At 35.2% G+C, this 26,626-nt stretch overlaps 2 protein-coding genes across 2 annotated transcripts in view; both read right to left on the bottom strand.

Annotated features, from left to right (window-relative positions):
* Positions 1 to 6,006: 6,006 nt before the first annotated feature.
* On the bottom strand, positions 6,007 to 22,665 carry wdsub1 (WD repeat, sterile alpha motif and U-box domain containing 1). Its single transcript, XM_051111937.1, has 13 exons — positions 22,611 to 22,665; positions 21,860 to 22,290; positions 20,133 to 20,320; positions 19,314 to 19,403; positions 19,135 to 19,228; positions 18,471 to 18,504; positions 18,310 to 18,350; positions 18,115 to 18,221; positions 15,935 to 15,949; positions 15,592 to 15,621; positions 12,643 to 12,822; positions 7,055 to 7,189; positions 6,007 to 6,971 (listed from the first exon to the last, which is right to left on the bottom strand). The coding sequence occupies exons 2-13, from the start codon at positions 22,255 to 22,257 to the stop codon at positions 6,820 to 6,822; spliced, it is 1,464 nt and encodes a 487-aa protein (XP_050967894.1). The 5' UTR covers positions 22,258 to 22,290; positions 22,611 to 22,665; the 3' UTR covers positions 6,007 to 6,819.
* A 1,915-nt stretch (positions 22,666 to 24,580) lies between these two features.
* The window catches only part of baz2ba (bromodomain adjacent to zinc finger domain, 2Ba), a 101,176-nt gene continuing 99,130 nt past the window's right edge, over positions 24,581 to 26,626 (bottom strand). The window contains 1 exon segment of the mRNA XM_051111927.1: positions 24,581 to 26,069. Coding sequence (XP_050967884.1) covers positions 25,913 to 26,069 — 157 coding nt within the window. The 3' untranslated portion in view covers positions 24,581 to 25,912.

Genomic DNA, 26,626 nt, shown 5'->3' with positions numbered 1-26,626 from the left:
TTTCTCTGTCTTATTTTTGTACATTTATAACCTGCATTACTGCAAAATTATAGGAAAAAAATATTAGTGTAATGAGAGCCAATCCTTCAGTAGATTGGTGTTAATTTGACAAGTTTTACATAGTAAGAAAAATTGTTTTGTGAAGATTCATCTTAATGACATACTATGAAGGCTGTACTCATAATAATCTTTTCTAAACGTGTTTTAATTATATATGGTACAGGTCGCCCACCTCAATGTGTTTCCATGATTAAATGAGGTATTCCGTGTTTTAGTAAACGTCGCAGAGTTCGACAAAGACAAAAAACCGAGCCAAAACATACGCATATTTGATTGACAAAATCCCGAGTAGTTATGCCGAAGTTGCTGCTGCTTCTTGGACAGGTAAGAAAATTAATTATTGTGCACTCTCTAAAAACTCCTTAGTATCAGTGTAATTTACATAAAACTCAGAGACGGCAATGTAGATTCATATCGATAGCAATGCAGTGTTAGAAAACTTTCGTGGCAGGGTTGCCAGGTTTTCACAACCTTCCCAATTGCTACTCAAAACTAGCCCAACCGCGTTTCGAGTGGGGTCCCCCGTTACAAATCGCGTTCTGTGGGGTAAAATACACGTTTTTGGCGGTGTTCCCCTGGTACAATTCGCATTCCAAAGGGATAAATACGTTACTGGTGTTGCTTCAATCCGCGGACATGAAAAACAACCCGCAAAATAGTGATGGGTCGTTCTTGAACGATTCGTTCATTTTGAACGAATCTTTAATGTGACTCGGGACGAACGAGTCGCCTCGGGGAGTGATTCGTTCAGTCGCGCATGCGCAACATCCTATTAGGTTCTGTACCGGAATTAGTTCACCTGTTTTAGAGTCGTTCGTTCACCTTATGGGGCTGTCACGTGATGAACGAACGACTCAAACCCGAAGACTCAAAAGATGAACTAATCAATTCTCCTTCCGGCTCAGGCTGCATAGGTTAACATTACGGGGCTGTCACGTGATGAACGAACGACTCAAACCCGAAGACTCATAAGATGAACTAATCAATTCTCTTTCCGGCTCAGACTGCATAGGTTAACATTACGGGGATGTCACGTGATGAACGAACGACTCAAACCCGAGGACTCGAGAGATGAACTAATCAATTCTCTTTCCGGCTCAGACTGCGTTGGTTAGCTAATTGGGCTGTCACGTGATGAACGAACAACTCCAATCCTTAAACCTGTCAGATAAGAGGCGAGGTGAGCGAATCATAGACTAAAGACCCAGGTAAACAATGAATGAATCTTTTTTTGTTTCTTATAGCATTATAGTTTTGATTTGTTTGTAGTGTGATCAACGTTTGTGTAAGCAGTAGATGTGTTAGGGAGGTAAAACGTAATATTTTAATTATATTTTCCTAAAATGAACGAAATGACTCGAAAAAAGATTCGTTCATTTTGCTGAACGAGACTCAAAGGACCGAGTCGGTAAAATGATCCGAACTTCCCATCACTACCGCAAAACAAAGCTGCAGTCCGGAAGTTATGCCTTTTTGCTGCCATCTCTGTTTTTGGGGAATTATCTACTTTACGTGGGGTGTGCGTCGGCACAGCTTCTCAGCGCGGATGAATCTAATGTCTTGAGGTTTAGGGTAGGGTATGTCGAAAAACTCCCATCTCGTTTTCTTCCCCATCTTCAAAATCATCCTACATCGATGTAGAGGTACCGACCCAGTGTTTAGAAAGTGAACATGCAAAGAACATCAAACACCCTTTACAAAAAAAAAAAAAAAAAAAAAAAAAGAAAAGTAAAAAAGCGATGTAGGATGATTTTGACGTTGAAGAAGAAAACGAGACGGGAGTTTTTCGACCTACCCCAACTGTATTCACCCGGATTACACAGACTACGCATGCGCATGGCAGAGACGAGACAAGACGACCACTTGCGGTTAAAAAGTATATAAATAGTCAATTTGTTTCGAAAATGACCGATCGTTTTGCTAGATAAGACCCTTCTTCCTTGGCTGGGATCGTTTAGAGCCATTTAAACTGCATTTTGGAAGTTAAAACTTGGGGGCACCATTGAAGTCCACTATGGAGAGAAATTCTGGAATGTTTTCCTCAAGAAATTTTACGACTGAAGAAAGAAAGACACGAACATGTTGGATGACAAGGATGAGTAAATTATCTTTAATAACTGACAAATAGCTGAATCTTGTCATTTAGGAACAAGATTGCCTTAGTGACTGAATCTGTTTGTGATCTGCTAAATATCCAAAATATAAAACAAGGGCTTCAAAGCTGTGTTTAGTGGAATGAACACGTAAGGTAAGTGGTAAACTACCACAATCAGCAGCACAGACTGCTTTTAATCACAGACAGTTGGATTTCTAGTAGGCTAAGGTTACTTGGATAAACAAAAATGTATAAGTCATAATTTATTTGTGAAGTAAATGGTCCATCTTCAAAAAGATCAGGGTTTTTTGAGATTAAAGGAGAAGTCCACTTCCAGAACAACAAATTACAAATAATTTACTCACCCCCTTGTCATCCAAGATTAGGGATGTAACGGTATGAAAATTTCCTATCATGATTATAGTGACCAAAATTATCATGGTTATCAGTATTATCACGGTATTGTTAAAATGTGCTGGAAGTGTTCGAAAAGTACTGACACATAAATTATTTCAAGTTTTACATTTAAAAATCAACAAACAACAAATAAAATGACTTTTTGTTTACCTAATCAGTAAAACAATAACAGTACCAATGATGTCAGGATTTTAAATGACAACATGACTGACAACCTATATGGCATGTTCAAATATCTAAAGTAAATGATCAAATAAAGCTTTGAAAACGTTTCATAAAAGGCAAACCTCACATTTCAGCCTTTAAATAAAGAAAAGAGTTAAGTCAAAATAATAACTGATTAATAAATGATTATATGTTTTTTATCTGCTCCATGAATCTAGATAACTTATCTGAATTTTTTAAATGTGTAGAATCCACATAAGCTTGTTTTTCATCACTGTTATAGGGTATATATATAATATATGTATAATATAGGCTACAGCAAGGGCATAACAATTCAGTCTGTTTTTTGGCTAGACAAAAACTGCACACAAGCTGAATGTAAATGTAAGTCTCTGTAAATCCACTGTATGTCACTAGATGGCGCTTATGGAAAAGCTGAATTACAGCTGTTTCCGTGAACTTTGTGGATAAAGCAGTATTGCGATCAAGAACACTACTTTAGATATTACATGGAGTGAAGATGAAAACAAAATGACATCGAATCTTTTCTGAAGACAATCAGAACCTTCAAAGGTACATTCGTATAATTAATTAATTCATATATTCATTATTTGTATAATTCCCGATTTATGTTTCTGCTGGTGGGCAACCCCCAATTGCGAAGTGAAACGCACGGACTGCAAATACATTAGTTACCAAATACAAACTATTTTTCTATGAGGGTTGCGCTTCACTAAATAAAATGAACAAATACCTGTTTACAATAAGCACTTATCCGCGCGTACACAGAACAAAGTTTGAGGGCGCATATGTAATATCTGAGGGAGCGAAAAGCCATGATCACTATATATTTGGGAGAGCAAGCCCGCTGCGGTCCGAGAGATTCGTCCTGGCACCCTCTTGTATTACAATAATGCACTCTTTTCATTTGCTAATAAAATAACGGCAAAAACTGCTTCAAATGAAGGATGAAAGTGAGAATTGAGTCGTAAAAGCTGCAATCCATTTCTTATTGCTTAAAATGAACGGAGACTATCTCGTGTTTTTCCGTGCGTGCTCGATCATTTCCGTGGGGATCGGCGCCTATGCCAATAGCACCCTTTTAAAACATCCCAGCTTTTCCGTCGTCTTTTCACACAAAACGAAACTACTCCGTCTGCCGTGCGCAGATGAGACTATGCTTTATGCTGGACAGTATTTATTTATCATCAGTTGTTCAAATCGTGGTAATCGAATACGGTTTTAATGATAATTAAAATATGAAACGGTAATACTAACCGTGGGCAATTTTATCATGATTTATCGTCAAACCGGTAATCGTTACATCCCTATCCAAGATGCCCATTTCATTCTGTCTTCAGTCATAAAGAAATTATAGTTTTTGAGGAAAGCATTTCAGGATTTTTCTCCATATAATGGACTTCATTGGTGCCCTGATTTTGAAATTCCAACATGTAGTTTAAGTGCAGTTTCAAAGGGCTTTAAACGATCCCAGCCGAGGAAGAAGGGTCTCATCTAGCAAAACGATCAGCCATTTTTTTTGAAAAATAAAAATTTGTATACTTTTTAAGCACAAAAGTTTGTGTAGCACAGGCTCTGGGATGCGCGTCCACGATGCTATGAATTAGTAATGGGTCGTTCTTGAACGATTCTTTTATTTTGAACGAATCTTCAATGTGACTCGGGAAGAACGAGTCGTCTCGGGGGAGTGATTCGTTTGTAGTGTAATCAACGTTTTTGTGTAAGCAGTAGATGTGTTAGGGAAATAACACGTAACATTTTAATTATATTTTGCTAAAATTAACGAAATGACCTGAAAAAAGATTTGTTCATTTTGCTAAACGAGACTTAAAGGTCTGAGTCGGTAAACTTCCCATCACTACTACGAATCACATGTAAGTTCATTGTCTGTGTACTGAGTATGGCGAAAAACTCCATCTTATTTTCTCCTACAACTTGAGAGGAGGACATCGTTGCACCTTTTTGTTTGTAAACTAGCCGGGACTCCTTTATGTATCCACCTTATTTTTGCTGAAGAGCGGGCGTGGCCATTTGTACGTTTTATGGGTCTGGCTTCTGCTCTCATCCGCATCTAGCTATTTTTAGCTGTACAAAACAGCTCGTTTTGCTGCTTGACATTGCACATAGGTGTGTTTTACCATATTATTCCAAAGTATTATCTTAATCAGGAACACTGGTTTGTAGTGCAAACAGTTTTACCATTTACTGCACGTTGTTATTCTTCTCATCATTTCCTTATAGTGGCTAGTGAACCGGAAGTCTCGCCCATAGGCTTACATCTGTGTTGAAGGTGGATGGAGACATGAATAGATGCCCTTTGACCGCTCCAAGCATGTAGACACACCCGTCATCTTGTAACGGTCAACTTGATGTCATTCACCATACATACTATGGGTTCACAGACCATCACCTCTGCAGGCCTCAGAGAGGCTTTTATTAAACAATAAAACAGAAAGGGGAGGATTGTGGCACATCATGCGAGGGGCGGCGGCTTCTCTAGCGGCATCGTCCTCCTCCACCTACGTGGCGCTTCTGGGGGATATCACGGCCCGGCATCTTGGCCCGTCATTCACGGGTGCGGTCCTCATCCGAACCCACGGGGTCCGGCAACTCGTCCTGATTACTATGATGGCTTACGTATAGCGGCCCATAGAAACAGTTGCTAGTGAGGCATCTACATATACATATCTATAGATACAGACGTGACATAGTGACGCAAATTCAGAAAACTGAACGGAATCTGTAAAATTAGAAAAGATTATTTCAAGCTTACTGTTGTGAATCATGCAAGGTGGTGAGATAGTTTTGAACACTGATTGGTTATGTAATTGCTCAATAATTGATTCTGGATCATTTTTAGCCCCAAAAAACTTATGGAATGCAGCTTTAGAATACATGAAGAAAAGCATTGCTAACACTAATTACTACTGAATGAACCTTTACTTTTTATATTTTCTGTAGAAAAATTGTTAATGGATTATGTAGTTGCTTGGATATTGTGTGTAGTTTTTACTGCAGATGGTTGCTTAGTGGCTTGCCAAATGCCTATCCCAAAGTCTCTTAAGAGATTTCTCTCAGACTTCCTTATTCATTTCTAAACCTGATAACTTAAAATAACACTTTTCTTCAACAAGCTGCATGGTGTATCATACAAGTTATAGAAGTGTCATACAACTTATGAATACAAACTTATGATCACGTATCCCTGAGCAATCACCATTGGTTAATGTGAAGATGAATCACAAGCCAACGGTACAACAGGTTTATTTTATTTCTGCGTGGCTTTCAGTCTCACAGCAGGTTTATGAAAGCATGAACCACCCAACAGCTTATGTAGGTAAAGGTCCAGACTGTCTACACATCATCACAGAAGTGTCTATGTACAGTCATATACATACGTTACATAGTGAGGCTTGAAATTCAGTCACTGAAATGCTTAAAATGATCATCCACTAGTAAATGTAAACCTGATTTTAAGCATGTAAACTTTCATATGAGCAACCTCATATGACCCACATGACCCTTTAAATGATTAATAGCTCATCGTAAAAATCATTTCATGAAGTAAGCCTAAATCACTTGAGGAGTTTCACCTATATTCAGACCTGTGAGTCACGACAGGAGATAGAGAACAGCTGCAGGAGGAATCATAATTATGTGCTAGAAACAGTATAATTACACCAGCAAACTGTTCGCTATGGAGCAGAAAGGGGATGATAAACATTTATTATGATGTTTAAGGCCACTCAACATTCCGCTGTGTTATGATGGAGAAGCATTTAGTAGTTTTAGCCTGATTATGGACCATTTACTCGTCAATCTGCATGTGACATAACTACCGTCACTTTGCAGATGGAGGTTCCATCACATCTAATGGAACACCTCTCTCCCTCTCAGGATTAAGGCTGAACTTGAGCTCAAGTCAAGAGCTGAGACATCACTTAGTCTGTTAAAAGCTAAAGCACTAAAATGTACATGTCTAAAGCCAGTCTGATCTCAAATAAGCGCCATGGTGTTCCAGTGCTAGAGAGAATTCTCTTCTGGGCTCATTATATCTGAAATCACTGACAAGTGGTCCATCGTAAAATGGCCATTTTGAGCGTACGGTTGGGTGTCAGAAGGGTGGTCTGCAGGGGCAGGTTGGTCATAGGGCTGGTGCGGCTCTTCGTGTTGATCCAGCTCTCGATGGCCTCCCGTTCATAGGAGTAGCCGTCTGCGGGGGGAAAACGAGAAGAAAATGTTTCAACTCAAAACAAAATCTCCAGTCAAGCAGGTAAACATCTCTCAGACACTCACCGGCAGCAATCACTGGGTCCTTCATGACCTCGCGCGTGATTGGACAGAGGTACTCGTCCGGAGTGCCGTTATTGGCAGGTGCCATTTTCAACTCCTCAATCTTCTTCATGACTTTGCTCCGCAGGCCCAGAGACTCTGAGAGAGCACAAGAACACTTTAGCCCCCCCAAACACATCCAATCACAGAAAAGTGGGACCCTCAAGGACATATCAATACATTGGTGTTAACAGAATAGCAGGGGTTTGGGTTCCAATTTCAGTAGTGTAACTCTTTCTGTAAATGCTGGGCAGAAACCAGAACGAATGTAGGCATAATGTACAGCACAGACAGAAATTCTCTATATAATATTATTGTAAGCACTAAGCAGGCAAGGGAGGCAAAACTAAATAAATGAGCAGTTTTGCTGAATTTTAAATTCTAATTCTCGAATTTTAAATGCTGATCTGTGTTCAACAAACACTTAAATTTAACAGCTCAGTTCAATTAAACATTTTTACAATTAAACACCTTTGTGTCTGTGACAGTTATTATTTTGTGTTTGTGGTGTTCATTGTAGATTTAAGATTCAAAGTAAAATTTTGAAAAAGTTGGTAAAAAACAAAACGTAACAATTATAACTTACAAATAAAGCTACATAAAATATGCTTTTTACACTGAGTTCAATAAAAAAAAATAACAGGAATTATTAGGTTTAGCAAATAGTGTATTTGACAGTTATATAGTATTATTTTTTAACTTTAAAAATAGCAGACACTTTTAAATAAGGACAATGGAAGAAATCAAAATCAACAAAACAGCAGGCTAATGCAGTACACGTAGCAAAGGTTTTTTTTTTTATTATATAATAAATTAAAAGAAAACAGATAAAATAGAAAATAATAGAGCAACCTAGTGTTAGAGGCTTTTTTTTTTTTTTTTTGTTAATCGTTTAATAAACAAAAAGAAAAATATGCGGCAAACTGCATCAAAATTCACAGGAAAAATTTCTAGAATATAGAAAACAATATAATAATAATTATAATTAAATGTAAAGATGAATTTGTCCCCGCTACTATTTTAGGGCCCTATAAAATTCATTTTAGTTTTTCCCAAATGTCATTTTATTTTTTTTTTCCAATTCCATTTTTTCTGGATTCTGTTTTAATTCTTCTAGACTCTGTATTGAAGGTTAAATGAAAAAAATATTAATCAAAAAGCATGTCTTATTCATTGAAATCATGAAACACAATTTAACAGCAATTTATTAAAAGTTTAACAAAAAATTACAATTTAAGGCCCTGTGAAATACATATTTTTTTCCCTTAATTTTCAATTTTTTTTTAATTTTATAAAATTCTGTTTTCTGTTAATGTTCTAGATTCCATTATAATGGTTTCATTAAATTTTAATAATCAAAAGCATCTCTGTTTAATTAATCATATAAATAAATAAATAATATTTATTTTACTTATTTTTTATTTTCATTTTTTAGAAATACTGTGTTGTTGTTTTTCTGGTAAACTAATTCAGGTAAATATTTATTTCTGGTAAACATTCCTTAAAAAATAATGTTTTAATAATAGTTGTAACCCTGGACCACAAAACCAGTCATAAGTAGTACAGATATTTCTAGCAATAACCAACAACATATTGTATGAGACAAAATTATTGATTTTTCTTTTATGCCAAAAATCATTAGGATATTAAGTAAAGATCATGTTCCCTAAGCTATTTAGTACATTTCGTGCCATAAATATATCAAAACTTAATTTTTGATTAGTAATATGCATTGCTGAGAACTTCATTTGGACAACTTTAAAGGTGATTTTCTCAATATTTTTTTGCACCCTTGGATTTCAGATTTTCAAACAGTTGTATCTCAGCCAAATATTGTCCTATCCTATTTTATTTATTTATTTTATTTATCCTTTATTTAACCAGGAGAAGCCCATTGAGATTAAAAATCTCTTTTGCAAGGGAGACCTGGCCAAGACAGGCAGCTAAATTACATCACATCATTACATACATACAAAAACACACAAAAAAAGAAACAAATTGAAAGCCAATTTTACACTTACAATGAAATCACAATTAAAAACATTGACATGTGAGGGACTCCAACTCAAAACATCTCATTTTTACCTTAAAAACACTCAAAGGAATCAATTTACTAAGATCCTCCAGTATTAATCCTAACAAACCATACATCAATGGAAAGCTTATTTATTCAGTTTTTAAAAACAATTGTTGAAAAATTGACTCTTATGACTGATATTGTGGTCCAGGGTCACAATTTATTAGTAGTAGTGTAGTGTTATCATTACATGACATTACTAGTGTTATATTTTACATTACTAGTTTTTTCAAGTTAAACCGAACTTTTATTTTGACGGGTTGCTGCAAAGATCTTTAAGTTTCAGTTTGCATATGATATGCTGATAGATTTTTATCAAAGGAAACTGTAACATACTTGTCAAGTGACTCTCAGAGCAGTTCTAGAGACACAACATGCAGGAATTATTTAAATAGTATTTTGGCAGTTTAAAGGGGTGGTCTAATGGATCTTTTCAAAGGCTTGATTGTGTTTACGGGGTGCAAAGCAACATGCCTTCATGCTTCGTTTTTTATTTTAAATATTTTACCTTTATGTTACACTGCTTTTCAACTAGCATAAAAACGTCTGGTCGATTTCCTGTTTCTGCGAAGGCCCTTTCTCAGAAGTTCGCAATGGGCTCTGATTGGTTAGCTGGCCGAGTGTGTTGTGATTGGCTAAACTGCCTCTAGTGTCTAAACGTCCCGCCCCTCATCAGCGGCATGTGCTCCGGTTGTATTGTAAACAATGGCGTCGTCTATATTGCTTATCAATTTGAGACCGAATGAGATACTTTTAGATACGCTGTTATTATGCTATTGCTTATGCTAGCTTTTAATATATGGTTTTATCATGATTAAAGCTTTAATACAGAACGCCAACTGCATGCACGTCCATGTTTAATGCTTGTCATGGCTATGTGAAAATAAGTGTATAAGTGGAACAGTTTACATGCTGTTTGAACATTAATGTGTGTTGGCAGTGTATGTACAAATCTACCCTGTAATGGTAAAAATCCATGCAGTGGTTTTTAATTACTCTGTAAAAATAATATCCCCTTTTTCAAATCGAGCCATTCTCAGATTCCTGTCGTTGTGGTGTCACACCCACAGAGGCCGCTCCCACAATAGTTGATTGACATGAGCGTCTTACCTCTGATCAGTTGTAACAGTCCCATCTCCATGTTTTGATGCTGGAGCAGGGATGTAAGTTACACAAGAATTGAGCGATTGAGGTGTTGTGTTGCTGGATGTAATAATGAACGTAGTGGTCGTCATTTACTCCTGACATCTGAGCTGCTGAAGATGCAGTGGATTACGTTTGTGAAGGGAATGCACCTCCCGATCTACAAATATCCATCTATTTTCACGCGAATCATTCATGATCCAGCTATACCTACAGCAGAAGTGAGTATATGGGTTTTTTTATGAATCTTTGCGATCACCTTTCCTAATAATGTGCTAGTTAGCAAATTTAGCGACTAAATGCGGCTAAAGTAAACAGGCTCGTCACTCCACAGAGATTTTTGCAGAGCTGATTTTGGCAAGGTAAAAAGGGTGTTGTTTTACAGTACCACTGAGAATTTTTAACCAAAGTATATTATAGACTTTTCATTAAGACCCTAAAGAATCATATCAACTTGTGGAAAATGGGCATCCGATGACCCCTTTAAAAAGGTGAAATCGTATTATATGACCCCTTTAATATTCACAGACACTAGTCTATATCACATTTTGATTTAAGTGTACTGACCTGCTGACTTGGTGATAGCTCAAATCCACCATACAGACTTGACTTTTTTTCGAACATCCCATTTGAGTTTGATGTATAAGTATTTGTTAACTGCTAATCACCCGTAAACCCATAAATGACTATTTACTGGTTGCTCAGCTACAGATAATTTTAAATGCATGCACAAAAATTTCCATAGGACTGAAGAACAAACTCAAACTCAAGACTTGCCTTCTCATTTGAGCAGCCCACCACAGACCACTGACTGCACTGAGAACAGCAGACACAATGGCCTGACTTCACAGAGGGCAGCAGATAAATCAATTGAAGTGAAGCCTGTTCAAATGTCATGCTAAATGAAATGGGGTGATTTTACTGTCATGGTGAATTGGGCAGTGATTTCTTCCATTTTATTTTCAGAAGTGCACATTAGGATAGGATTTCTTATGTAAATTGCTGCTGGTTTTAGGACTGAAGCGGAAATAATCAGCTTTAATGCACACAAACTCTTTTCTGGACACCACACAGGCAAGTGCTTTATATAACTCAACAAATCCCATGTTTACATTCTCTACAATCTCTAGGATTATGTCTGATGTTGGCCACTTTTTCCATGATTTTTCCTAAAAAAAATAGACCAACTCAATCAAGATTTCCTGTTAGGTAATGTATAAGAGACGTGAAAATCCATGTTACTTTTATATAACTTCTAATGACATGGCACGATATCAGCTGAGGTAACATTTAGAGGTTAAGGTCATTCCAGCACTATTAGTACAGAGTGTATTTATTATTATTTATTTTTTTATTCAGATTTTTTTTAAAATTTAATTAAGAAATGTATTAGCATTTTTTAGGCAAACAGCAAACTAAAACAACTAAATAGTATTTTAGTATATTTTGTATGGCCTCCTTTGGCCTTGATAACAGCTTGCATTCTTGCTGGCATTGTGTCTGTTGTTATTGAGTGTAATTAAGCATCTGAATAAAAAAAATAATAATGAACTGGTTTACTATTTTTTCTGCCTTAAAACAGTAAATTTGAAAATTCATGGATAAAAGCAACAATAATTATATTTTAGCATTACAAATACTACTGTGACTAAAGAGCTTACACATACTGGTGGATTAACATTACAGAAACAAAAAAATGGAGAGGTGGTGGTGCAGTAAATTTGTTAAGCACCGAATATGTATGTGTGTGTGTGTGTGTGTGTGTGTGTGTATATATACACACACATACACACTCCTCTGTAATATATACATAGAGAGAGAGACTCCGTATACACTACCAGTCAAAAGTTTTTGAACAGTAAGATTTTTTTTTTTTTTTTTTAAAGAAGTCTCTTCTGCTAACCAGAAGACTTAATTACATCCAAAGTACAGCAAAAGCAGTAAAATTTTGAAATATTTTTACTATTTAAAATAACTGTTTTCTACTTGAATATATTTTAAAATTTTTAGCATCATTACTCCAGTCACATGATCCTTCAGAAATCATTCTAATAGTCTCATTGCTGATTATTGATTATTATTATTATGTTAAAAACAGCTGAGTAGAATTTTTTTTCAGGTTTCTTGGATGAGTAGAAAGTTCAGAAAAACAGCATTTATCTGAAATAGAAATCTTTTGTAACATCATAAATGTCTTTATCATCACTTTTGATCAATTTGAAGCATTAAAACTCTTACTGTTCAAAAACTTTTGACTGACAGTGTATTTAAAATCTACAGCAAGGTATTAAAAATGAATATAGATGTGGAGTAATGTGTGCTGTCATTTTACCAATGTGCAGCTCAGAGCTGAGGCTTTCCTTGGTGAGAGAGAGCAGCTCCTCTCCATCGATGTTATTGGATTTAAACAGGTCAATCACAGCCTCTAGCCCCTCCTCTCGTAACCATGCCAACACATCCTCCTCAGACCACTCGCTCACCATCAGTCTGGAGAGTCCACTCGACTTCCTGCCTGACAGACAGCAACAGGACGTATATATTACCTGCATATGGTCAATGACATGATGCACTTTTTTGTCCAATCTTTTCATTTTCATTTACTCACTATTTGAGTTGAGGCAATAGCCTTGTGGGCAATAGCCTTCTCTGTCTCTCTTTCTCTTCTCCCTTATGTTTCCAGTCTCCTCTAGACTGTCATGTTCAGGGTTGCCACAACAAAACCTGTCCATTTGCTATTCAAAACTAGAAAAAATGTCTTTTCAAGGGGGTCTCCTGTTAAAAATCCAATTCTGTGGGTTAAAATACATGTATTTTGGCGGGGTTCCCCTGGTAAAATTTGCATTTTAAAGGCTAAATATCAGGCTATTGGGGTCGCTTCAACTCCACTGCAACAGTGTTTAAGTAGCTCAATTCTGCGGGAAAACCGCAGACTTGGCAACATTAGTCCTATCCAATCAGGGCATGAAAGGCCAAAAATAAAAGTCTGGGAGATACTCCCAATCATGTTTTCACACTCCCAATAAATCTTATACAAATTATACAAATTTATAATTCACGACATTTGAAAAAATAAAAAAAAGTACATTTTCAGGGTTTCTGCAGGTTTTATGAGGGTAAATTTAAGACTTTTAAAAGACCTTTTTAAGACCAACTAAAGAAAACTTAAGAAGAAAAAATAAAAGGGAAAACAATACAGCACTACGTTCTCTAAGTATAGTTCGAGTTTTACTTTTCACTTTCAAATTAGCAGCAATTCAGCATCTAGCAATTGTTTGTTTTTAGTTTGTTTCAGTTTTCCCTCTTTTCAACGTTTTCCTTCGGTAAAAGTGCCGTGCACTTTTTACTTTCACTTTCAAATTAGCAGCAATTCGCCGTCAAACAGTTGTTTGTTTTTGGTTCGTTTGAGTTTTCCCTCTTTTTTTCACTTTTCTTTGGTTTTAAGTAGCTTGTCTTTTAAGTATACGTTGTGTGCATTTTACTTTCACTTTTAAATTAGTGGCATTAACGTAACGTAACAAACTTTTATTAACAAAATGAACATAAACACACCATGTTATATGCCTAATATAAAATAATAACTTAAAGTTTAAATAGGTATACAAAACTGAAAATCAGTAAACACTGTGTAACCAAATAAATAAGAAATGTAGAACGTTTATTAGCAAAACAAATAAGAAAAGCTTGGATGCACGGCATACACCTTGACATAATATATATTTAAATATATTTATTTGGCACACTGCATTGAGCAGCCACTTTCAGTTTTAATTGTATTGTCTGTTCTCTAACTGACTTAAATGTTTTTTATTACTATAAAAAAAAATAAAAAAATCAAGTTCTTCTTCGGGTGACTGACAGATAACACAGCACATACCGCCATCTACCACATATTGTTTAAAGAATATGGAGCGACCTAAGCCACGTAGCACAAAAATTACACTTTCGCTTCACTTTAAAATGAAACACAAGAGGAAACAATCCCTCACAAAAATGTATGCCATGATCATATGAATTTAAGACTTGCTGCTCTAATTTAAAGGAGTCATCAGATGCCCATTTTCCACAAGTTGATATGATTCTTTATGAAAAGTCTAAAACATACTTTGGTTAAAAATTCTTAATAGTAGTGTAAAACAACACGCTTTTTCCCTTGCCAAAATCAGCTCTGCAAAAATCCTCCCATTCTGGTCGAGGCTGCTTTAAATGCAAATGAGCTCTGCTCACCCCGCCCCTCTCTTCTCTCTGTGGAGTGACGAGCCTGTTTACTTTAGCCACATTTAGCCGCTAAACTTGCTAACTAGCACATTATTAGGAAAGGCGATCGCAAAGATCATTATAGGGTAGATTTGTACATACACTGCCAACACACATTAATGTTCAAACAACATGTAAAAGTGAACTTAGCATCCGACGACCCCTTTAAGACCCTTTCAAGGTCTTAATTCAAGGAAAAGCGATTTAAGACTTTTTAAGACCCGCGGAAACCCTGATTTTACTCGATGGTTACACCACATGATATTTTTAGAGTAATTAAAGTTTTTCTTGGTAAAATTTTACTAACATTTTTCCACGTGAAAAATATCTCATGTGAAAATGTATCAGCAAAACTAATATGAATTTAACCGAAGACGAAGAGTGAATTCTCAATGAGACTGCAGGTCAACACTTCTCACGCTGCATCTAATGCATAAATCATGAGGTGGAATGTTCTACACCATGTATCTGCTCAGGATGCAGTCAGATCATTTGCAGTACTTCGACTTCCTAGTGTGTGTGTGAGCTGTTATTTTGGTATTCATAATGCAGATCTCATCAGATTTCCTCCACACACATGCCGTTAAACCAGTCAGAGTATGTAAAGCCCACTAGAGCTCACAGAGTGCACTGTGTTTGGACTGAAGGCTGCAGCTGTGATCCATCACCCCAGAGAAACTTCTGAAGGCCGTGAGAAGAATACATCTCATTCTTCTTGTTTGTGTATTTGGTTAGACACTACACCTCTCAAGTGTCTTTGAATAACGGTGAGTAATTACTGAATGTGGTCAGCAGTGTTACATGCAGATAACAGTAACACGTGATTTACTTAACAAAACGGCAAGTTTGATGTTTTCATTTTGCAGACACTGTTATCCAAAGCTACATACAGTGCATTCAAGGTATATATTTTTTTATCAGTATATTATGCTCTCTGCAGATACATGACCATGGTGTTTTATCCACTTGAGCTTGCAGGGGTACAAATAATTCATAAATAAAAATATATGGTCTGGATTTCTCTTACCTCCACAGCTTGAAACCGAAGCAGCTTCATCTGAAAAGATGAACACAGGAAGGAGCATTACTAAACATGTATTCATGAACAGTAAGTATTTGGGTTACAAGCAGACGTCATAGTTAGATTATGGCTCTTAGACAGTTTATTTATAATAAATTATACTGGTTGAATCTCTTGAGCTGCATAACAGCAGTAAACACAAGAGCAGTGTAACAGAACAATGCAAACACTGCTCACTTTGTATTTTTGTTGTCAAGTGTTTATTTTTTTGTGCCCTGAGTGCCGTTTTTTTACATACTGTTTGTTAGTTACAGCCAAAACAAACAATAAAAACTAGTAGCACACTCACCAGGAAGAGATTTGCCTTCAGTTTCAGGAATCAAACAGGAGAAAATGACAAAAGAAGAAAAACAAACAAGCATTTTGTTGAACAAACAATATTTTTTTATCATTTTTTAAGAACAAATAAAAAAAGAAGTGAAATAGTTTGGAATTTGCACTTCCTGTGTATGAGCCATTCCTTCTCTCATTTAATCGTTTAATATACTCTATAAAATATTTAACTCACATTTGTTTTAAAGATCATTAAAGGGATCATTCACCCCAAAATGAAAGATTTTCAGCATTTGCTAATGAGCTTCTAAACCTGCATCATTTTCTTTTGTGGAAAATAGAAGATACAGTTGAGGTCAAAAGTTTACATAGACCTTGCAGATCTGCAAAATGTTAATTATTTTACCAAAATATGAGGGACCATACAAAATGCATGTTGTTTTTTTATTTAGTACTGACCTGAATAAAATAATTCACACAAAAGATGTTTACATATAGTCCACCATAGAAAACAATAGCCAGATTTATTTAAAAAAATGACCCTGTTCAAAAGTTTACATACACTTGATTCTTAATAATGTGTTGTTACCTGAATGAACCACAGATGTATTTTTTGTTTTGTTTGGTTTTGTGATAGTTGTTCATGAGCAGTGTTGGGGGTAACGCATTACAAGTAACGCGAGTTACGTAATAATATTACTCTTTTCAAGTAACTTGTAAAGTAACGCATTACTTTTGAATTTTTAAGAAAATATTACTTGTTACTTATTAATAAATGTTACTTTTTTCCCCATTTATTGATTGAAAAGTCTCCTGTCGGGAAATTGGGAGTAAACATGATATTACTGTATTCTAGACTAAATGTGAACATGTATTAATTCATCTCACTCACAAAAAACAGATTCAGTATTCCTCAAAATAAATAAAAACAGTGAAATGCAAACCCAGAATATGATGCAACCCTGCAATAATTATGTCAAATAAAACAAATTAACCTTTATGTATTTAATCCCATTTTATTAACCAGTGTCTTTGCTGCTGACCTTCAATGATGCAATTCAACCATACTAATTAGCAAAAATTACTTTAGATAAACTAACATTTGTGCTTCATTTTTTATAGCTGAAGAGGGATCTCCTGCATAAATGTAATTTTCTTTCAGTCTGAGGTGAATTCATTTCACTTTTGGTGTAGCCCTGTTCAGATTTAAGAAGTAAAGCAAAAGTAACGTAACACATTACTTTCCATAAAAAGTAAATAAGTAACGTAATTAGTTACTTTTTTCAGGGAGTAACGCAAAATTGTAATGCATTACTTTTAAAAGTCACTTTCCCCAACACTGTTCATGAGTCCCTTGTTTGTCCTGAACAGTTAAGCTGCCTGCTGTTCTTCAGAAAAATCCTTCATGTCCCACAATTTTGTTGGTTTTTCAGCATTTTTGTTTATTTGAACCCTTTCCAACAATGACTGTATGATTTTGAGATCCATCTTTTCAACACTGAGGACAACTGAGGGACTCATATGCAACTATTACAGAAGGTTTAAATGCTCACTGATGCTCCAGAGGGAAAAACCATGCATTAAGTGAACAGTTTGGAGATGTGTACATTTTTCTCATCTTTTCACACTGAGGACAACTGAGGCACTCATATAAATAACTATTACAGTAAGTTCAAGTGCTCCAGAAGGAAACGCAATGCATTAAGAGGTGGGGGTGAAAACTTTTGAACAGAATGAAGATACATGTTGCCCAGACAACAAAATAAGTTAAATTTTCCCTGATCTTAAAATTCAAAAGCATCAGTAAGCGTTTGAACCTTCTGTAATAGTTGCATATAAGTCCCTCAGTTGTCCTCAGTGTAAAATGATTGATCTCAAAATCATACAGTCATTGTTGGAAGGGTTCAAATACACAAAAATGCTGAAAAACCAAAGAATTTGTGGAACCTGGATGATTTTTCTGAAGAACAGCAGGCAGTTTAACTGTTCAGGACAAGCAATGGACTCATGAACAACTATCATTAAAAAAAAAACACAGCTGTGGATCATTTAGGTAACAACACAGTATTAAGAATCAAGTGTATGCCAACTTTTGAACGAGTCTAAGAGGTACCGTATAACAGGAATAACCTGCATTCATTGTAAATGTTACTTTGAAATGCAGTTTAAATAGGTTTTCAAAGCTCAGAAACTCACCCTGAGCACCGCTGCCATCCTCCACCCGCCAGATATTGACGGTTTTGTCCATGGAGCCTGTGGCGATGATAGGGGCCGTGGGGGAAAAGGCACAGGCCGTCACATACCTGCCCAAACAGTAAGAGTCCGATCGACAGGGTTCAACCACTTGCACTCAAGAGATCAGACCTTAGAAATCATGACTCACAAACTCACCTGTCATGCTGGTTAAGTGTGTAGAGTAAGACGCCTTCGTTCTGCAAAGAACAACTAGTTGTTAGAAATGCAAACGCTATGCTAATGACACCCAAGCTGTCAATCATCTTTTATTTTTATTGGTTAGACTGAAATATATGATGAATATGAATGAGACTCACAGCTTGATACACAGTCACGGTCTTATCCACCGATCTGTGGGAAAAAAGAGAGAGTGACATTTAAAAAGCATGAGTCAGACGAGGCCTCTATGGCCTTTATGTGAAGTAAAACCGAGCCTGTCTGTCGGCTGACACACAGAGGATGAAAAATCAGATTCAGCAGAGATTATTAGCAAACAGACTTCAGAACCAGTGCTCATCGATCATGGTGTTTGTCATACCGCTGATGTCTGTGATTACACAGCACCACCCAGTGGACAAGAATGCAACTGCAAGGAAAATTATTGAGTAATTCGATATTTTTGTTTTCTTTGTGCACAAAAAGTCTTCTTGTAGCTTCGTAACATCACGGTTGAACCACTGATGTCACATAGACTATTTTAATGATGTTCTTACTACCTTTCTGGGTCTTGAACATGGTTGTTGTGTTGCTGACTAAGGAAGGTCAGAAAGCTCTCAGATTTCATCACAAATATGTGTTCTGAAGATGAACAAAGGTCTTACAGGTTTGGAATGACTTGAGGGTGAGTAATTAATAATAGAATTTAATTTTTGGGTGAACTATCCCTTTAAAGGTTGTCATTTTATGATCCTGATAAAATCTTTTTTGTATTAAAGTAAAGAATTATCCCTACAGTGTAAGGTATGTGTGTGCATTACTGACCCTGACACCAACATCTGTCCATCAGCAGAGTAAGCACAGGACAGAACTGGAGCTGACTGACCCGTCAGAGTGTGAGCGAGCTGCATCTTAATGCCTGCGGATCAACAGACGTCATTAATCACAAACGCACTCACTAAAACCCCAGAAGACACAGGTGGGCAGGTATCAGATGGCACTACCTGCAGCAGACAAAAGAGAAACAATCCATATCTTCAGCAGACTGTCCTGTCCACATGAGGCCAGCTGAAACTGAACACAGCCATCTGTGCCTGTGAAAGAGAGACTGAGAGAGTCAATGGTTTACTTTTGTTCATTTAACAAGCAATTTGTCCTAAAAAGAAATGTTACGAAAACTATTATGAAACTATTTTGCAAGATCATAACTTGAAGTACTTATTTTAATATACACTATCAGTCAAAAGTTTTAAGATTTTTAATGTTTTTTTTTTAAAAAAGTCTCTTCTGCTCACCAAGCCTGGATTTATTTGATTCAAAGTACAACAAAAACAGTACAAGTTTGAAATAATTTTACTATTTAAAATAACTGTTTTCTATTTGAATATGTTTTAAAATGTCATTTATTCCTGTGATTTCAAAGCTGAATTTTTAGCATCATTTCTCCAGTCACATGATCCTTCAGAAAACATTCTAATATTCTGATTTGCTGCTCAAACAACATTTATTATTATTATTATTATTATCATCATCATGTTGAAAACAGCTGAATAGATTTTTTTAAGGTTTCTTTGATGAACAGAAAGTTCAGTAGAACAGCATTTATCTGAAACAGAAATCTTTTGTAACATTATAAATGTTTTTATCATCACTTTTGATCAATTTAAAGCATTCTTGCTAAATAAAAGTATTCATTTCTATAATATCTTCTTCTCTGACTTTATAAATCTACATATGGACATATCTACATACTTAAGCTCACTCAGATACAGTAAGGTAGTGCTTTGTAACTTGTTGGAATAATTGAAATCCAGAAATCGTACCCTTCTTTATCTGGGGAGCAAACTGACAGCAGGAGACCCCAAGGTCATGGGCGTTCTTCTCCGCATGGAGATGGTTCATATTCAGGTCCCACAGCCGCAGGTCACCATACGTGGAGCCGGTGATGAACAGCTGACCACAGGGAGTGAAAGAGCAGGCCACTATACTGGTGTCAGTCACTGCGCCTGTCCTAAACAGCACCATATAAGTGCATAAGTGTCAATCAAACAGTTTGATCTGGCGCAGTGCGAAAAGAACCTAATGTGAATCTAATAAAAATAATCTACAATTAAAAATAAATCTAATACTATCGTACAAAAAAATGGCTTGAGTCACCATTTAATTACCCAAACCTGTAGAAATTAGAAAAAGAAAGGAAGAAAGGAAGGAAGAAAGAAAGAAAGAAAGAAAAATAATAATATATAATATAAAGTAATATATACTACCAGTCAATTGTTTTTTGGCAGTAAAATTTTTTATGTATTTTAAAGAAGTCTCTTCTGCTCACCAAGACTGCATTTATTTGATCCAAAATATAGCAAAAACAGTAATATTGTGACACATTTTCACTATTTAAAATTGCTTTCTATTTTAATATATTTTAAATTGATCAAAAGTGATGATAAAGACATAATGTTACAAAAGACTTATATTTTCTATAGATAAAAAAACCTGAAAAAAAATATACTCAGCTGTTTTCAACATAATAGTAATAATAAATGTTTTTTAAACAGCAAATCAGAATATTAGAATGATTTCTGAAGGATCATGTGACTGGAGTAATGATGCTAAAAATTCAGCTTTAAAATCACAGGGAAAAAATAAATTTTTAAATATAATCAAATAGAAAACAGTTATTTTAAATAGTAAAAGTATTTCAAAATTTTACTGTTTTTGCTGTTCTTTGGATCCAATAAATGCAGGTGAGTGAGTAGAAGAGACTTCTTTAAAAAACACTAAAAAATCTTACTGTCCAAAAACTGTTGACTGGTAGTCTATTACGTGATAAAAGACGATAACTTTAAACACATTAATTAACTATTCATTTTATTAAATGATTTAATTTTACTATATATATATATTATTTTATTTTAGATTATTTCCCCTTTATTTATTTTCTGTATTATTTAGATGTTTTAATGTTTTTATTTGACATTATTTACCCCCACGTGCATTTATTTCCATATTTAAATACTGCCACATTTATAAATAACTGAACTGACAAATTAAACTGACAAATATCGATTTGACTGCACTGACACTATTGGAAAAAACTACATTTGAACTGAATTAAACTGGATAATGATCAGTGTTGGGCAAGTTACTTCCAAAATGTAATAGATTATATATCACTAGTTACTGTACATTGATGTAATTAGTTACAATACAATATTACTCTCTCTGAATTGTAATGTGTTACACTATGAGTTACTTTGATTAAAATAACCTCAACAATGAACTGACTTGAGCTGAATAATGACACTATTGCCTTTTTTTAAAAAAAGAACTGCTTTAGAGTTTGTTTCATATTTGTTTGCATCATGATTTTGTTATTTTCCTGATTAATTATTACCAAGCTGCTTTGAAACAATATGTATTATTATAAAAAGCACTGTAAATCTGGACCTGACTTGATATTTATTTATTTCAACATTTTTATAGATAGATAGATAGACAGATAGATAACTGGACATTAAATTTCTAGATCAATAATGGAAAGCTGATGTACCTGCGCAGGGTCCTGGAGGTAAAGTCCCACAGTGCGATAGTCCCATCGGACCCTCCAGACACCAGGTAAGATGAGTCTGGAGAGAAGGCGCACACCCTCACCGGACTCCGGCCCGGATGCTCCAGGACGGCCTCGATCTCCCCGGTGTCCATTGACCACACCACGGTAGTGGCATCGGTGGAGCAGGAGGCCAGGTACTGACCGCAGGCGCTGAAGCAGCAGCAGTGGACGCCGTAGCCGTGTCCGGACAGCGGGGAGAAGGGCAGCTCGCTGAAGTCTCGTGTGGAGTAAACGCAGATGCTCTTATCCGCGGAGCAGGTTGCCAGCAGAGAGCCGGAGAAAGCGCAACAGTTCACATCATCTCGATGACTTTGTAAGGTGCAGATCAAAGACACCATGTTTGTGTTTATGTCGTGTTGTCTGACAGGTCCCTTTAAATACACAGGAAGAGGAAGTGTCTTACATAAAGGACAAAACAACAGAATTCACATTTAACACAAAAAAGCTGTTGTTTGACACATTATTCGACACAGTCAAATCACTTGACATTACAAAGGTGCTTCGGAAGTTGTTTAAACCGATGAAAAACGTGCTGTAATACCTCTGGTCACTTATAGACAGCATTATTTATTATTATTTATAAATTAAATATATTTATAAATTATCATGTATTATGTTTAATAATCTAATATTACATTTCAAAATGTTTTATATATTTTCATTGTTTATATCAAATGTAGACACGACGTACCTTTCGCGAACACTTCCCTAGTTCTTCCTGGTCTCCTGGTCACGTGAGGGACCCCACGTGGTTTTTGTTTACTGCGCACGATTTGTTTTTTCACTTTATCAGACTCCCGTAAATGTGTATGTTTCCTTATTTTTTGTATGGCCATATTTAATTTTATGCATTTATTTATACAAATGAACTATTTTACAATAACTAGTCTATATATATATAGAATTATATATATTTTATATTAAATAGAATGTATTCCTATGATGGATTTTCAGCATCATTACTACTCCAGTCTGCAGTGTCACATGATCCTTCAGAAATCATTTTAATATCCTGACTTATTATCAATGTTGGAAACAGCTGTGCTAATAAATATTATTTTGGAACCTGTGATACTTTTTCAGGATTCTTTAATGAATAAAACGTTAAAAAGAACAGCATTTATTTAAAATAGAAATCTTTTGTAACAATATACAGTACTGTTTAAAGTTTGGGGTCGGTACATTTTTTCTTTCTTTCTTTGTTTGAAAGAAATTATTACTTTTATTCAGCAAGGATGTGTTCAATTGTAAAACAAATAAAATAAGTAAAAGCTTATACGAAAGATTTCTATTTTGAATAAATTTTGTTCTTTTAAACTTTTTATTCATTAAAAAATCCTGAAAAAGTATCACAGGTTCCAAATATTAAGCAGCACAACTGTTTCCAACACTGATAATAAATCAGAATATTAGAATGATTTTTGAAGGATCGTGTGACAATGTAGAATGGAGTAATGGCTGATGAAAATTCAGCTTTGCATCACAGAAATAAATTATTTAAAGTGTATTAAAATGGATAACTGTTACTTAAAATAATCATTTGTAATATTACTTTTTTTCTGTATTTTTGATACAACAAAAAAAAAAACAAACTTTGATAAGCATAAGAGACTACTTTAAAAAACATTAACAATTTTACTGATCCCAACCCAGTATATATATATATATATATATATAATTTATTTTATTATTAATTTATTATAACCTTTTTTCAGTGAGAAAAAAAATAGACAAATATTTGAGGATCGGAAAAAAAAGTACTGAAATGAAGTCTTAGAAAATACCAGGGTGAAGTAATCTGGAATAAAAACTCACCATCTGGCATCAAATTACTTTCTTTATTTGAACGTAACATGGCAGCTTTTGAATAGTTTCCTGACCTTTAAATAAATCTGATATCTATTACAGTTATTGTCATGAAAATGCTAGGAGTTAATGCTAGGAGTAATATTTCGACAATTTAGACATTTTTTGACAGAAAAAGCTTTAAAAAAATTCAAAATTTGTGGTATAACGCCCTAAATAAAATCTCACAGGAACCTCAAATTTGGAACATAACTTATTTATACACAATGCTTAAATTTTATAGCAATTTTGGATTTAAAAATTATTATGGAAACTATTTATTTTATTAAAAAAAAAAAAATAAAAACATAGTACAGTGCATTTTCTTTACAGCAAATTTAAACTTCTATAACTTTTTGATACTTTAATATTCTGGAATAATTCCACTTCTGCAATAATCTGCTGATTGTCTTAAAAGAGTCCAATCTTATGTCTGTATTCCAAAGCGTTCATGAATTATAACAATTTAAATTTCGCGTCTATGTTTAAAAATGGGGGTGACACCTAAGGGTGTTAAATCCTAATGTGTTGGAAATTAGCTATTAATTTTCAACAGTATTTATTTGTTTATTTTGTTGCCAATTAAGGGTTAAACACTAAAGGTCTTGCATTGAAAACTAACCGATCCAGTATTTTTGTTGCCGCCCATTTAAGGGTTAACCACTTGAATAAAAATGGCGAATACAAGCATTTCATTAAAATGTTTAAATATTAATTTGAAAAGCGCATTTTCACTAATAACATGACCCGTAAAATGAAAGAAAATTGGACCGCCGCCCATGGGAAAAGTAATGAAATGACACATTAGACACTGTCTGGATTTAAAAACATCCTTTTAATAAGTCCGTGCCAAACATCCACACACTCGCACAAACACACGCTCGCACTCTCACATACACACACACACGCACACGCGCACACACTAGTGAAAAATAATGCTCCTACAAAAAGAACGCTACCATTTGTTTCCCACAATATCTTTAAATAAAATAACTTCAAGTACTCTGACGCAGGTACAAAAAAACTCTGTTCTAGCTGCCTCCAGTGGGCCACAACGCACACGCGGGAGACTCGGACACATGTGGTTACAGAACGCCTGCTGTCCACCTCGGAGCGCCTCTGGGGCCAGGGATACTGAAGAATACTCCGACAGTTTTCATATGGGTTCAGATATGAGTTTCGTACAGTATGCCTTTGAGCGGAGGCCTTGATGTGTTTTATATAAGAAAACAATACCGTTACAAAAAAGGGAAAAACTAAACGAAAAACCAAAAGAGAACAAATTCTTTTCCCTATACCCTGTTCTGAAGGGCAGGCACTACTAAGATTAAGGAGACCACAGTGTTTTGTAGAGGATATGTATATACTGTACAAACAATAAATGTATATTATTAATCACTTTAAGACTAAAATTAATTGCTACAAACGTTCTAAGGCATAAACAATATCCAATGTCTGAAACAATATGTACACATCATTCCAAACAAGACTCAATATATTGACATTAATAGACAGTATGTACACATGGGTGCCTCCTGCTTGCCTGCGTGTGTGTTTGTGTGTGTATGCATGTGTGTGTGTGTGTGTGTGTGTGTACAGTGATGCCGTTAAGTTCACGTTCAGAGGGTTGAATACTCTGATGCCACATGGCACAGAACAGTGTAAACAGTTTCTTTTCTTGGCTTTGTTTCATATTTGGAGAGGAAAAACACAAACAAATAAACATTCCATTAGATTTAAAGCAGTTTTGCTGTTTCTTCCTTTTCATAGAAAATGAAGAGTGGACCTTTCTTTTTATTTAGTCATAAATAATCATTTAAAAAATTAAATACATTCACTATAATATTAACGATAAAGTAAAAATACAAAACCGAAATAAAAAGATATTTACAAGTAGTGGAAAGGGATTTTTTTTTTTTTTTTTCTCCGTAGTACAGCTCTGATGGTTGAAATTTCAGTGCGATTTCTCTTTTTTCTAGAGGGAAATGGTATTGCACAAAGACACCCGCTGTCTTGTGTCTCTTTGGGTGTTGATGTGGGATTGGTCGGTCCTGAAGGCTCCGTGTCGCAGGAAGGAGCTGTGGCTCCTCTGCTTTTGAGCCCCGGTCGCAGGTTTGAAATGACAGCCCGTGGTGGTCCGAGACCACCTCAGTTAGTCTGCTTCAGCAGCTCAGTCCACCTCTTCTCAAAGAACTTCCTCATGTTGTGCCCGGCCCGGCCGATGTCAGAGTTGTCCTCGTTGAACTTCTCGCAGTTGTCGAACACCAGGTTGACATCGATGATGAACGTTTCTAAATTCTGATACCTGAAGAACAGAGAGAAAAAAAAATCAGTTACTGCATCTGCATCTCATTATTAATTTTTAATGTTAAGCGAATAGTTCATGTAGGAAATTAAGTTTTTTTTTTAATTGAATTTTGATTTTAAATGTAAAAGTATTTTATATGAGGAAACATGGAGCATAACATATTTTTGGGATTTTATTGACATGGATGTTATGTTTATGTGTAATATTTTTGTGTAGCATTTTTTTTTTTGCAATATTTTTAATTCATATTTTTTTAATATTTTAGTAATTTTGGTGGATTTTAAAAGGGTACATATGGAAGCCCATTTCTGCCACTGAATTTGCATGAATCTTGCATGATATAAACTCTCAGTTGCGAGATAAAAGTCAGAACTGTCAGATATAAATATAAATTTATGCTATATTAATATAATTTACACTACCAGTCAAAAGTTTTTAACAGTAAGATTTTTTTTTTTTTTTTTTTTTTTTTTTTTAAAGAAGTCTCTTCTGCTCACCAAGCCTGCATTTATTTGATCCAAAGTACAGAAAAACAATTTAAAATTTTGAAACAT

This window comes from Labeo rohita, chromosome 6 (assembly GCF_022985175.1).
Source record: "Labeo rohita strain BAU-BD-2019 chromosome 6, IGBB_LRoh.1.0, whole genome shotgun sequence".
In the NCBI taxonomy this organism is placed as follows: domain Eukaryota; kingdom Metazoa; phylum Chordata; class Actinopteri; order Cypriniformes; family Cyprinidae; genus Labeo; species Labeo rohita.
This window is presented reverse-complemented; position numbering and strand designations above follow the sequence as displayed.

Coding starts and splice junctions, on each gene's coding strand:
- wdsub1 (XM_051111937.1), bottom strand. CDS start 22,257: ATGGTGTCTTTGATCTGCACCTTACAAAGTCATCGAGATGATGTGAAC. Junction 19,229..19,313: donor TTCTCTTTTGTCTGCTGCAG/GTAGTGCCATCT, acceptor GTTGATCCGCAG/GCATTAAGATGCAGCTCGCT. Junction 12,823..15,591: donor TTCGGTTTCAAGCTGTGGAG/GTAAGAGAAATC, acceptor GCTGTCTGTCAG/GCAGGAAGTCGAGTGGACTC.